General features: G+C 43.2%; 1 protein-coding gene across 2 annotated transcripts in view; it reads left to right on the top strand.

Annotated features, from left to right (window-relative positions):
* Nucleotides 1-3,743, top strand: part of TMEM131 (transmembrane protein 131) — a 102,408-nt gene extending 98,665 nt beyond the window's left edge. For both annotated transcript variants that reach the window (XM_082073169.1, XM_082073170.1), the window contains exon 41: nucleotides 2,703-3,743. In XM_082073169.1, coding sequence (XP_081929295.1) covers nucleotides 2,703-2,996 — 294 coding nt within the window. In that variant the 3' untranslated portion in view covers nucleotides 2,997-3,743. The remainder of the gene's footprint in view (nucleotides 1-2,702) is intronic.
* The last annotated feature ends 8,935 nt before the right edge of the window (nucleotides 3,744-12,678 follow it).

Raw genomic sequence — 12,678 nt, 5'->3', positions numbered from 1 at the left:
CTCTATCTGTCAGAATAAAACTCACATGACAACAGCTGTCTTCAGTGCCAGCTGAAATCATTCTTCATCTTGTCTTCTGAAAATGTTTTTGTAGTGAGTAAGAGGCACTGTTTACTTCACCTGGTAGCAGTTCAGATGGAGCAGAGGAAGGTGGGGGCAGGGGAAGCTGAAGAAGGTCATGCAGCTTCTTAGAGACACACACTCACCAATCCTGCCCTTCTCATGTGGTTACAACCATAGCTGTAACCTCACTAGAACTATATAAGGAGAGATTTTTGCTTTTTAGTCACATGGAGGGCATATGTCTCAGCATTTGATAGGAGAAAGAATTGAAGACAACCTGAACAATCTCTCTAGCCCCTAACCTGTTTCCCAGCTACTTCTGAAAAATACTTGGAAAGTGTGCTTTAGGGTGCACTTTAGGAAGCATCGAGGCAGAAACCAGATAAATGGTAGAGAAGAATTGTCAGTCTTTCTCTTCAAATACTTCAATTTTGGGGAAGAAGGAGGAAGAAAAAAAGGGGGGGAGGGAGGCATTTCAGGAGCTTATTCAATCAGAAGATCACTTAACAAACAAACAGCAGCAAACAGACTGAAGTAAGTAGTCTAAGATGTTTTTAGTGAGAGTGATTTCCCCCCCCCGCCCCCAAGTGCTCATGGTGAGCCAGAGCAGGAAGACTTGGCTGTACTGCCACTGAACTTCCTTGCTCCAAGTGCTAGGTAAGACTGCAGGTAGCAGGCCAGGGCCCTGGCACAAGAGCCACAGCTGTTCTTACAAAGAGCACTTACACAGTGGCTTCTGTGTTACCCTCTTTTCTAGGAGGGTTTCTGGGGAGCTGATTTTGATCATTTTCCTTCCTTATTCCTCTTGCTTTCCCATTTTATGCATAACTCTGCTTCTGTATATATAGCATTTGACTTCTGGATCCCATCTCCCCTCAGGCCTTGCTGCATTGCTGGTAGTTCTTCCCAGATTTCTTTCTAACTGCAGTCCCTTATTCCTCTTTCCTCCATTTCCCTGTGTGTGGTTCTGTCCGACTGCCGACTGCTGCCAGCCTAGCAGTCTAGTCTTGGGTACTCTCCTCTGCTCTTCCTTTCCTGGTTGCTTCAACTTTATGAGCAATTGCCTGTCTATGAGGCTTTCCCAAATGCTTTTGGGACATACAGGAATAGTTTCTGGCTCTTGCGCACAGGAGAAAATAGAGTAGACTTTGAATGTGTCAGGGTTGGTGTCTGAGCAGCAGAACGAGTGTTTCCTGCTGTAGGCTTAGTCGTCTAATGCCTGTAGAGCTTAAATATAACCTTTTAGTTATGTAACAGTAATAAACTGTGACCCTAGTTTAGCTCAACTTCTCAGTGACATTGGAGAGCCCTCATGATGTTGGCCCAGTTAACCCCTGCGTCTGCTCAGAGCTCCTGTCCAACCCTTGGTAATTCTATGAGGACCTGTGGTAATGTGTTAGTGTCCAACCAATTTCAGGTATGATTACAGTGAGCTGATCTTCATTGCGAAGGAGAAAATAAAAAACCAAAATGAAGACATTTGCGGAGTTTACCTTGTTTACTTTTCTAAAGGGATTTTGATTTTCATCTGCCCTATCTCTACCCGGTAAATCCAAACATAAGGATGGTTGTACCTTACAGCACTTACTCAACAAGTCCACTGCCTTTTGGATGTATCAAGTTTACTGTATATTTGCAAATTGAATTTACAGCATATGTACACTAAATGTATTGGCACTGAGGTATGTAGTGCGTTAAGCCTACATGTAGCAGGTTCTGTGCTAATATTAGCATGAAAGTTATGCTTAACCTTTCTCATCTCCATCTCTGGCTGCTTCCGGGTGTCACTTTCCACCACACCACGGGTTAGATTCCTCTGCTGGTTGCTTGCTACTGTTTGGGCTTTAATAAAACAGTTGACAAAACCTGGCCCTTGTTCATTTCTGCACGTGTTCTCTAGGCTTGCTGTACCTGTTTTGTGCATCCCAAATGCAGTTGTGACATGTTGCAGCACACCTGCATTTGCACCATGACCATTTGTCAGAGACTTCCAGATGTCTTGAGCCAAGACAGACTTACTGGAGCTCCATGACAAATGGCCAGTTCCCCAGTCTCCTCTCCCTTCATCTGGAGCCATTTTGGATGGGAGAAAAAGTATACACTGGGAATATGGGGAGGTACAGTGTGGCTGAACACAGGTGGGTTCACCCAAAATGTGGAATTTGTAACAGATATGTCTGAGTACAAGGAGAAAAGTTTGCAAACAGCCAAAAAAGGATCAAGGAATAGACTTTGCTGTGACCTTCCATCACAACTTCAATTTTGTATTTTTTTGTGAGATTTGAACCATGTTCATCTACCTCATTCTAACTAGTTCAATTAAGCTTGAACTTTTTGGCCCTTGTGTGTTAAAGCTTGAACACTAGTAGTGCTTAAATTAGTAATGGTCTGGGGATGGATAAGCGCAAATGAAAACAGCTTAAAAGCCTGTAATGTAATTGCAATCTACCGCCCATTCAGTTGCCAGAGGTGTTCGGTGACCATTAGTAGTGTGGTTCCTCTGGGCAAGTTCTAGTAAAGGGAGTTCCAAACTGCATGTTGCAGTGAAGACGGAAGGGGTTTCACAGCAGGGAGGTTGTAAACAAGGTGAAAACAGAGGTTATCGAACTGCTACTTACTGGGCTTTGTCTTCACTGCAGTCAATCCTTGGCAACCCAAGTGGCTTATGGTCCACCACTCCATTCAGCAGTTCCATTTGGTCGAGCAACCTCAACAGTGGCCTTCCCTTCACCACTCCAACAAACGCGTTGTCAGGCATTGATCTCATGGGTAGTGAAAACTCCACCACCGCTCCACCCCCACCTGCTGCTGCTGTTGCCAATCCTGCCGAAGACATGGGACAGACCTATGATCCTTGGAGAATTTGGAGCCCAACAATTGGAAGAAGAAGTTCAGATCCTTGGTCTAATTCACACTATCCTCATGAAAACTGAAGTTCAGCAAAAGGAAAGAACTCTTATTCAGGTCATGATACAATTCTGAATGCAAATTTTTGAAACATCATTTTCAGGCTGTTGCTGGTCATTGCTTCCCCCCCCTTTTCTCATCCCCCCCCACCAGTCATGCTTTCATCACTTGCTCCTTTTTGAAGTCTGCCCTGCAATATGGTAGTGTGAGATTGTGGATAAGCTTGAAAAAGTCTGGGTGTGGCCACAAATCCCAGCTACAGTTGAAGCCTGTAAATCTGAACAATTTCACTGGTTTCATATTTTACCATCTGCCATCTTTATTTAGGAAACAATTTGAACTATAAAACGGCCCTGGCATGCAATACTTTTATGAAAAGTACCAGTTTGGGTTTTTAAATTTTTTCCAGTATTATCCTCCAAGTTCTAATTTAAAATCAAAAGGCACTTTGTGCTAAAATACAGAGTATTTTTTTAAAATAAGGCTGTCTTTGTTAACACAGGTTCTAAGAATGTAAAAAAAAAATAAAAATCAACAAAAAAACCCAACAAAACCAACACAAAACCTTAAGAGCAAATGGCTGAATGTAAGAGCATTCTGTTGAGACTGTAATACACTTTCTGTGCTGTTTGTACATTTGTAAACCTGAATGCATTTTTAAGTTGAACTGAAATGCACACAGCCAACACTTGTGAAAGAAACAAGATACCTTGTGCATTTCTTACGGGATACAACTTTGGGTTGTACTTTAAAATAAATACTGCTTTTTTCAAGAGCTGTCTGCTGTAATTCTGTTCTCCTGGTCTTCTCTGCACTTGAGCATGCATGCGTCCACTTGGCAGAGTTAGTCTTCAGGCCAGAATTTACTGGACATGGGGCCTATATGAACAGAAACTTCACTGCAGATGAAACCTGGCTTCTCAGCAGTGTGGGTTTACATAGCAGTGGAGAATTAGAAATTACTTTCAGGATTACACAGTACCACCCACTTGAAAGCTGGATACCAAAATGCTGGAAATGTATCTACACTGCCCAAGGTTCCAGGTATCAGGCATAGTAGCAGATGCTGCTGTTTATGCTACACCCACCTTAGTAACACTGTTCTTGTATAGGTCTGAACAAGAACGTTACCATTTTTAGAAGTGATTTATCTGTGCCTTTAAAGTGGCTCTTTCCATTCACTAACAGTAAGGCAAGCCCCAGAGACTACATAGATCCATCTGAGCTAAAGCGAAATAAAGATGAACCTTTCAATTACAAGAAAGCATTAGCACTAGCACCATGAATTTACTTAGGATGTGGTGGCACTTCTTAAAATTTACAGCAGCAGATTTTTATCAGAACCCATCCTTTAAGAGAGTAAGAACTCTATAGTTAAAACCTTTATGTTACAAAGAATATTGTATGCAACAAAATGTGAGGGTTAAGTAATTGTGGTGACTTTTATGTAAACAAGATCTGTACAACTATCAGCTTGCTGTTTTCTTCCTGCCACCAGCAGAAGCTGAAGAAATAGATCTCTGAAATAGGAACTTGCTGAAACACCTTCGTTCTTAAAATTTGGGTATTTCTAGAACCATGCAAGGTCATGAAATGTTCAACTTGGATTTGTATGCAATTTCCTTCTGAGTAACTTGGCAAACCAGTCTCTAAATGCAAAATGAAGAATAAGGAGTTAAGCTGCTGACATGCCAAGGCCTGTTTCTCTGTAAATAGAACTTGGGAAGATAACTAGCAGGAACTTCAAGGTGGAAGAAGCTGCTTAAAGTGATGTACCACCTCTTTTTCCCCAGCAACTGTTTATATTAGAATTGATTCCTTGGAGGAGAGAAGCAGAAATGGATTCTGAGATACTGTGGTTTAGGCATTTGTAATGACAGGAAACAATTTCTGCTGTAAAAACATTTCCCTTTGAACAGGTTAAGGCAGCACACAAATATTTAGACCTTTTTTCCCGCAAAAAAAAAAGCTATTATCTTGTGTTAATGCAAATAACCTCTGCTGCCTTTAGAATATTCTCAGTTCTTGCTTTTGAAGAGTTTCCTCTTGAGCATCAACTAAATATTACTTAAATTCCACAGGTGAAACAACCTGAACTACTGAGATCCATTTGGCACAGTTTTCAGTTTCCTAAGAGAGTAGGAAGCATGTCCTTCCCCCCCACATTTATAAGGAAAATGTCCTAGGCCTAAAGAATTCCTGCTTGTGAGTGTCCTATCTTCCTTCCCTTTAGTCAAAGGTTATTTTGGAGAACTATTTCATGCTGTTCTGCCTAGTTAAAGAAAGCAAAAGAGCTGCCTTGAAAAGAAGTCCTAACTGTAATTTACAGAATTGAGTTGAAATAAAATCTGGACACGAGCTGCTTATTTCTAAAGAAACTTCTGTGCATGGTAGTACGCATACACCACAGGTTTTGCTGCCTTCTCCCTGAGGCTTCTCCTTGCCAGCTTTTATGGTGTGATCATTCTTTACATGTATTGAAAACACTTCCAAAATTGCTGAAAAGGAGAGCGGGGAAGCAGTGTGGGGATGATGAGCCAGAAGCATCCACAGACATCACAGCATAAAAGCAAGGACAGACCTCTTATGCTGAGGTGAAAATAAAAGAAAACAAGGTTTTTTGCCAAAGCCCATGTAAAGTCTTATATAAAAACCTAGATGAGATGGAAAATGTTGCAGCCAGCTAGAAGGACAACTTAAATATCACAGGGAGAAGTAAGGTCGGAAGCTTGGAAGCAAGGGCGGACTGTGTTTTCAAAAGCAGAATGAACAAGACTGAAGCTCAGACCATGAAGGAAGTTCTCTCTCAAGTGAAAACACCAGAGGGAAAAAACAGGATAAAGTGCTTGGAAGATTGGCTGTCCTGGAAACCAGGCAGCTCACAGCGCCTCTGATAATTTAAAACATTTCTTCAAAGTAGCATGAGGGCCGAACTACCATGAGTCAGCTCTGCTCTTCCAGACCTGGAAGCTACCGGGAATATGAAGTTCCCAACAAGGAAGAGAAACAATTACTGTTAATTTAATAATTATTTTGGTACTCCGAAAGGGCAGTTCTAACAAGTAAATAGACTTTAAAAACCCAAAAAATTTCTGGCCTGTTTTTAAATTCTAAAAGCCTGAAGTAGGTAAGTATGGCCTTAACATGTGAGACCAATTAGCACAAGCTCTATTTAAAAAAGCTCTTGAAAGGCATTAGAGATTTTGTTAAAGACTCTATCAGAACAGGATAGAAAATTCCAGTCAAAGGCCAGTTAGTGTTTGTTTCACAGATGCAGACACTTGGAATGAACCAACATACCGATGAATAGGGCTGGGCCCAGCCCTAGCCAGAGCTCTGTCAACAGCAGTACATACTGTAGCTTGGCCACTGCCCTGCAAGAGAAATACCAAAGTCTAGGACAATGTAGATTGCAGACTGTGAGTAAACAGCAGATTCTCAGCACTGGAGCATCGTGCTCAGCTCATATGGAATTTGTCCACTGCACACCAGCTGACCATGAACTGTCTGCCCAGCCCAATGAGGGGTAAAATTCAGCTCGCACTAATGTTTTACCTTCACGGCATAAGAAGCTACCTTTCACTGAAATTATTCTACATGGAGTGCTGTTTTACACTAAATACAGTTTTGCCTGTGCCTTCTCTGTTCTCCCAACTTGTAATTATGAGCAAGTTTTCTGAGCTTCAGTGTTTCAGCCTCATGAAGCAGTGACAGCTTCAGCTCACGGTGAGTCAGTTCGTTAGAAGAGAGCCGCATGCTGGCACTGTAAGTAACCCAGCTTCTCCTGTATGGTTGCTGCAACTGGAAGACCACAGTGTCACCTCATTTTAAACAGGTTCTGCTTCAAAATGGAGTCTTTTGCCCAGTGCTTTTCATCTAACCCCAGTAAAGGATGGACTTTATGTTCAGTTACACAAATACTCAAGCAGTCTTCAGGATGACTGGACCAGCACACTCTTCAGCAGTCCTCTGAACACAACTGCTAACCATACTTAGTACTACTAGTTTGCTACTTAGATGCTGTGCGATCCAGGAGCAAGTGGAACATGTATTTTTTTTATTCTATATATAGCAAAGAAGAAATCAAACCAGAAAGTAAAGCCACAAGCATCTGCAGGAGTCAGAGAAAATGTAATGAAGCACTAGCCTAAACTCAGAGGGACTAATAAAAATTGAGTCTTAAGAAGCAATGAAAACCCTACTATATATGACAACTGAGCAAAACAGTATAAAAGTAGCTGCTCAAATCCAAGAGTAGTCCAGAAGGTGGAAGGAAAAGTCAAGATAGATTTGATAGCCACTTCCTAAGGGAACCTCCTTGAAGTGTTTTGTAAAGTTAGGATCACCAAATAGTGGTCCTTCAGGAAAGACCCTGTAGCTGAGACCTGACTTCAATACTCTATCTGCCTACTGTGAAGCAAATGTTCTGCATCAGTGTCATTAACACTGGCTAATATGGGCTCTTCAGGGGGGTTATGCTCAGACTCTCCAGAAGTTTTACAAGATAAGACTCAAGTAGTACTTGAGTGGCAGCGAGAAGTGAGTGGGATGTTCTAGCACTGCGATAATGGGATTCACATGGGCTGTGTGCCAGAGGGTACTTACAGGTGGTGAAGCAAACAGACTGCCCTAAAGCCCAAGCTGGACTCTCTTGCAAACAGTGAGAAATCACATTTCAATTATTTGCCCCAAACAAGATAGGGGATCTGGAGTCTGGCATCCTACAAGAGACTAAAGGTATGGGCTGGGGAGGGCATGAGGGGAGAAAGACCTCTAGGAAGGAGGTACAAGGTATACATTTCTAATTCTGGAGCTAAGAAATTCCCAAGGAAAAAAAAAAAAAAAGTTTCCTGGGTGTTTTTTTGGTAAGGGTCCATGGCAGGATGAAGTCACTTGTGGTATTTTGGCCTAGTTACAAGGAATTTGCTGGGAAGCAAGTGTACTGGGAAAGCGAGCACCTGGAGCAGCTTCTGCCTCACCCAGTATCACTCCCTGGCCCTGGAATTATTTTCAGAGAAGACAATACTCACAGGAGAGAGGAAATTAACCTGATTTATGGCCATGTAGAGGACAACAGAAGCTAGGGAGGATGGCTTACTGCCTCTCAAGAAGGAAATACACAGAAGCTGGAATCAGACAAGATACTAAGATGCATCTTCATGGGCTGTTTTTTGTTTTCTGGAAGGGGAAAGAACTTTTAGCCCCTTCAGCTTTGCATCACTCATCCTCCTGGTATAGTTTGTCCTTATCAGTCAAGTTATTTGCCAGCAAAATCCTGCCAACATTGAAGAGTTTGGCAATGAAGAATAAAGAAAGTCCCTAAAAACTATGCAACGTTCTACATTAAATGGGTATGACTCAGCTTAAGGCTCACAGGGAAATTCCTGTTGTGCTGGATTAACTAGAAATCTTTTTGGATAACAGTAATTTCAGGGAATATTCACTTAACGTCTTGTTCGAAACCAGCAACACAGAAGTTTCTTCCTGTGAGCTTCTGACTGCCAAACCTTGCTCACATCTGCCTGCCTGTCAAATTCTGTTCTGTGGCTGGAGACTCAGCCTCAAATTCAAGGGAGGGATGGGGTGTAAAAATCAACAGAGCTGAAGAAAACATCAATAATGCTTTAATCATTCAGCTAGACTAAGCAAAGACCATGGCAGAATGGAATATCTTCATACTTTGAAATACTGAGAAGGAAAAAAAAGCACATGGAATAGAACAGTTCAGCTACATTTAGAAAGTTAGTGACAAATTCAGATTTCATGTATGTGTGAGGGAGGGAGGAAGGAAAGGAAGGATAAAAGAAGGTTCCTTTCTTTGAAGCAGCTGAACTCAACTGTCTAAAAAAATGCTCCAAAAGGGTAATTCATACCAGCTCAAACAGAAAGCAAATGTCCATGCTACAAGGACACACAGAGTGCCTCACTGTTATTTTATTTATTTCAGATGTGTAAATGTGGGACCTGGGCAGTGCCTGTGAGTTGAATCTATGGTTCCAGGTACGTGAAATGAGAATGAGATGCATTTTGTCCTGACTTATTGCCCTTGCATCGATCAACTGCATGCAAAAATCCATACAATGCAGTTATTAGAGCAATAAAAACTGAATATTGCTGAAATCGGCAGGTTCAGCACCAGACAGCTTTAGAAAATGGATGGTATAGGTGCCGGCTTTGTTTTTAAATGGAGCCTCCTTGTGAGAAGTCACTGATTTGGTCAATACAGCAATATAAACTCATGGGAAAAAAATCCTGGTAGGCTTTCAGGAATTCTGATTAAATCAGCACACTGGAAAACACTTCCCCTAACTCAATAAATTTGAGTTATGCCATTTCCTCTCTCTACACAGTGAAGACTACAAGTATTTAGATAAACAGCACACCTCTGTGGCTACAATGAGCATTCAGACCATCACAGCAGTGCCAGCTGGCCTTTAAATTTCCTCTGTGATTTTTTCCTGAAACCTTGCAAAAAATCTCAGATACAGTGGTAGCATTTTGCTTGAATGAGTTGTACATCGAGAAAATTAACACTCCCCACTGTCTGTCTACACAGCTATCATTCCTTAACAGTAATGTGCCAGAAATCCTAAACCAAGAAGAAAGTTCTTGCAGTTCAATGGGGAAAGTCCACAAATCTTCCATGATGAGAAAATCTCCCCAGGGAAGTGGTGGTTTCCCCAATATTGTGCACTTTCAAGATTCAGCTGGACAGGGTACTGGGCTATATGCTTTTGTGAAGGAAGTTTGGACCAGATGATCCTTGTGGTCTCTTCCAACCTGGAATTCTATGATTCTATGAAATTGGGGCACCCTGTTAGTCACATCAGGCTTTCACTTCTCTTTAAGCATAGTATCACAACATGCCAGACACATATATATATATATATTTCCTATATTTTAATATTTCTTTCATTAAGCTATCTGGGTGCTACAAATCTAACAGGATCTAACAAATACTACAACAGGATTCTCAGTCCTGTTGGTTTGAAGAATACTACATAGCTAGCATGTTTCTAGAAGAGATGCTGCAGGCTACAATGAGGGAGCACAAGTCTGATGAGGTGCAGCTGAGGGAACTGGGGCTGTTCAGCCTGGAGAAAAGGAGGCTGAGGGGAGACCTTATTGCTCTCTGCAACTACCTGAAAGGAGGTTGTAGCATGGAGGGTGTCAGTCTCTTCTCCAAAGTAAGTGATAGAACAAGAGGAAATGGCCTCAAGTTGTGCCAGGGGAGGTTTAGATTGGACATGAGGAAAAAAAATCTTCACGGAAGGGGTTGTCAGGCATTGGAACGGGCTGCCCAGGCTCCCGTAGTGGAGTCACCATCCCTGGAGGTGTTTAAAATATGCATATATTAGGTTCTTAGGGACATGGTTTAGTGCCAGAGTTAGGTTATAGTTGGACTCAATGATCCTGAGGGTCTCTTCCAAGCGAAACGATTCTATGACTCAGCTCACACTGACGAGCAGCCCTTGCTGCTGAGGAACGGTGACTGGAGTAACACGTACGCTGCGGGGGAGAGGGCTCTACCAACCGCCAACGCGGCCGAGCGGGGTGTTCACTCCCGCGCCTCACACCGGCCGCCAGTGCCGACCCGCCCGCTGCTGCCTCCCGCTCAGCTCGCTCCCCGTGGGCCGCTCCCGCCGCCAACCCCACCTGAGGAAACTCCTCCGCCCGGCTCCGGCCTCCTCGGGCCCCGGGGACTTACGAGCAGCGGCTCTGCCCGGCTCTGCCTGTCCATAGGGCGCCCCCGTGAGGGCAGCGCCGCCGTCACCCGGGCTCGCTGGCGCGCGAGACCAGCAGCCGTTAGGGCCGGGGGCTGGCGTGCGCGAGCCCCTCCCGCTTGTTTTCAACGGGCCGCCGCGCCGGGGCGGGGTAAGCGGGCGGCTACGGGCGGAGCGGTTATCACGGAATAAGATAGTTTGTGTTGGAAGGGACCTTCAGAGGTCATCTAGTCCACCCCCCTGCACTGAGCAGGGACATCTTCAACTAGATCAGGTTGCTCAGAGCCCCGTCCAGCCTGGTCTGGAATGTCTCCAGGGATGGCGCATCTACCACCTCTCTGGGCAACCTGGGACAGGGTTTCACCACCCTCAGTGTAAAAGGGCCCTGGCAGGGTAATGGCTGTTCTCTTCACGTGTTGAGCGACATGGTGCGCCCCAATCTCCCATGTGTGCCTGCTCACACACACGTGAGCCCACAAGAGTTTTCCATAGCTTAACAGCATTACACTCATTCCTGCCTTTGGGGAGGTATAATATACCTGCCAGGCCTCCTTGCTGCAGGAACTGCCAAGGTATGGCTTCAAGTTCTTTGCTCCTGTATAATAATTTTGTTTTTGTCAATTACTCCTGTTCCTGTTACTTTCATTCTGCATCAATCGCTGGCTAATTACATAATGAGTAAATGCATAAACTGCATCCATCCTGACTGGATTTAAATTGTCTGAGTTTCTCTGCATCATACTGGTACATTGGCACAACTTGCACAAGGCCTCGGCAGCAGTGAGGTTTTTACTTATGCTTCGATACATTGGTAAAGCTTTATGAGCTTGTGTGAAGCGGGAGACTGAAGCAACTAAGCACACACTGTAGTTACCAGCATCAGGGCTGATCTGAAGGTCCTGTGGACAAGTAACGGTTTTATATTCCAGTTCTATATTCCTTATCATTAAAGCTTTGTATTAGATCGATAATTTTCTAAAACTTTTTCCCTTTTCCCCTCACCATCCGATGGGGACATACTTCCAAACTCCCTTCCAAAGGTTTATGCCAGGAATCCCTGTGTAGTTTCAGCAGAAAAGGTTTCTAATGACTCTGATGGGAACACAAAGCAAACAAAACCATTCCCGCCTCAGATCGCCAATTCCAGTCACAGTGTAATTTCCTCATGTTCCAGGTCACACCTTTCCCACTGGCCAGTGTAATCTCTCTTTTCAACTTTACGAATAATTTAACATTCAGTAAGCCTGATGGGCAGTGACAAAGTCCAGGCTGAGTGCTCTAGTCTGGGATTACAGCTGCTGGTACTGTTGGGGACATTGGGAAGGCTCCTTGACCCTGCTCAGGAACAGTCAACAAGCATCGTGATTTGGGGTTAGGTGCAAAATGATACACATCAGTAATAAATATCACATTATCCCAAGTATTTGGACTACACAGACCAAATACAATGAATTACATTAGGGGATGTAAAGTATGTTCCTTAATGGTGTAAAATAAGATATTTGCAAAACTTGACATTCAGAATACTTCAGGTATATGCACCAGTAGCCATCACAAAAAAATAAGAACTTGATGCTGAAGTCTGTGCAGAATACCAAAAACATCAGAAATCATAGGGCAAGCCTGGCAAAGAACATATAATATTGGCGTGACTTAATAAAAAATATGGGATGATTGGCAGGGATAACAGGCTCTTAAAACTGTGTTTTCATGCCATCAACTGATGATGTTGGACACTACCAAATAAAGTAGGACACAGCTCCACATGTCACCATCATACTGCTAACGGGAGTCAGTTGCAATGGGCAAAATATTCCACTAATTGGCAGAAAGTTTGCCAGACATTTAAAATAACGTGAGAAAAAGATGTTGTTAAGCTTTCCCCCATTCATAGCTTGAAAGTCTCGTTACTCATTAGAGAGCTATCTTAAACAAACCCCCATGCAGTCGGCAACAATATACAGATACAAAATTTCTGCAGTTA

Source organism: Streptopelia decaocto (assembly GCF_964273445.1).
Source record: "Streptopelia decaocto genome assembly, chromosome: 1".
Taxonomy (NCBI): Eukaryota; Metazoa; Chordata; class Aves; order Columbiformes; family Columbidae; genus Streptopelia; species Streptopelia decaocto.
The sequence above is the reverse complement of the archived record's forward strand: the minus strand, read 5'-3'. Positions and strand labels throughout refer to the sequence as shown.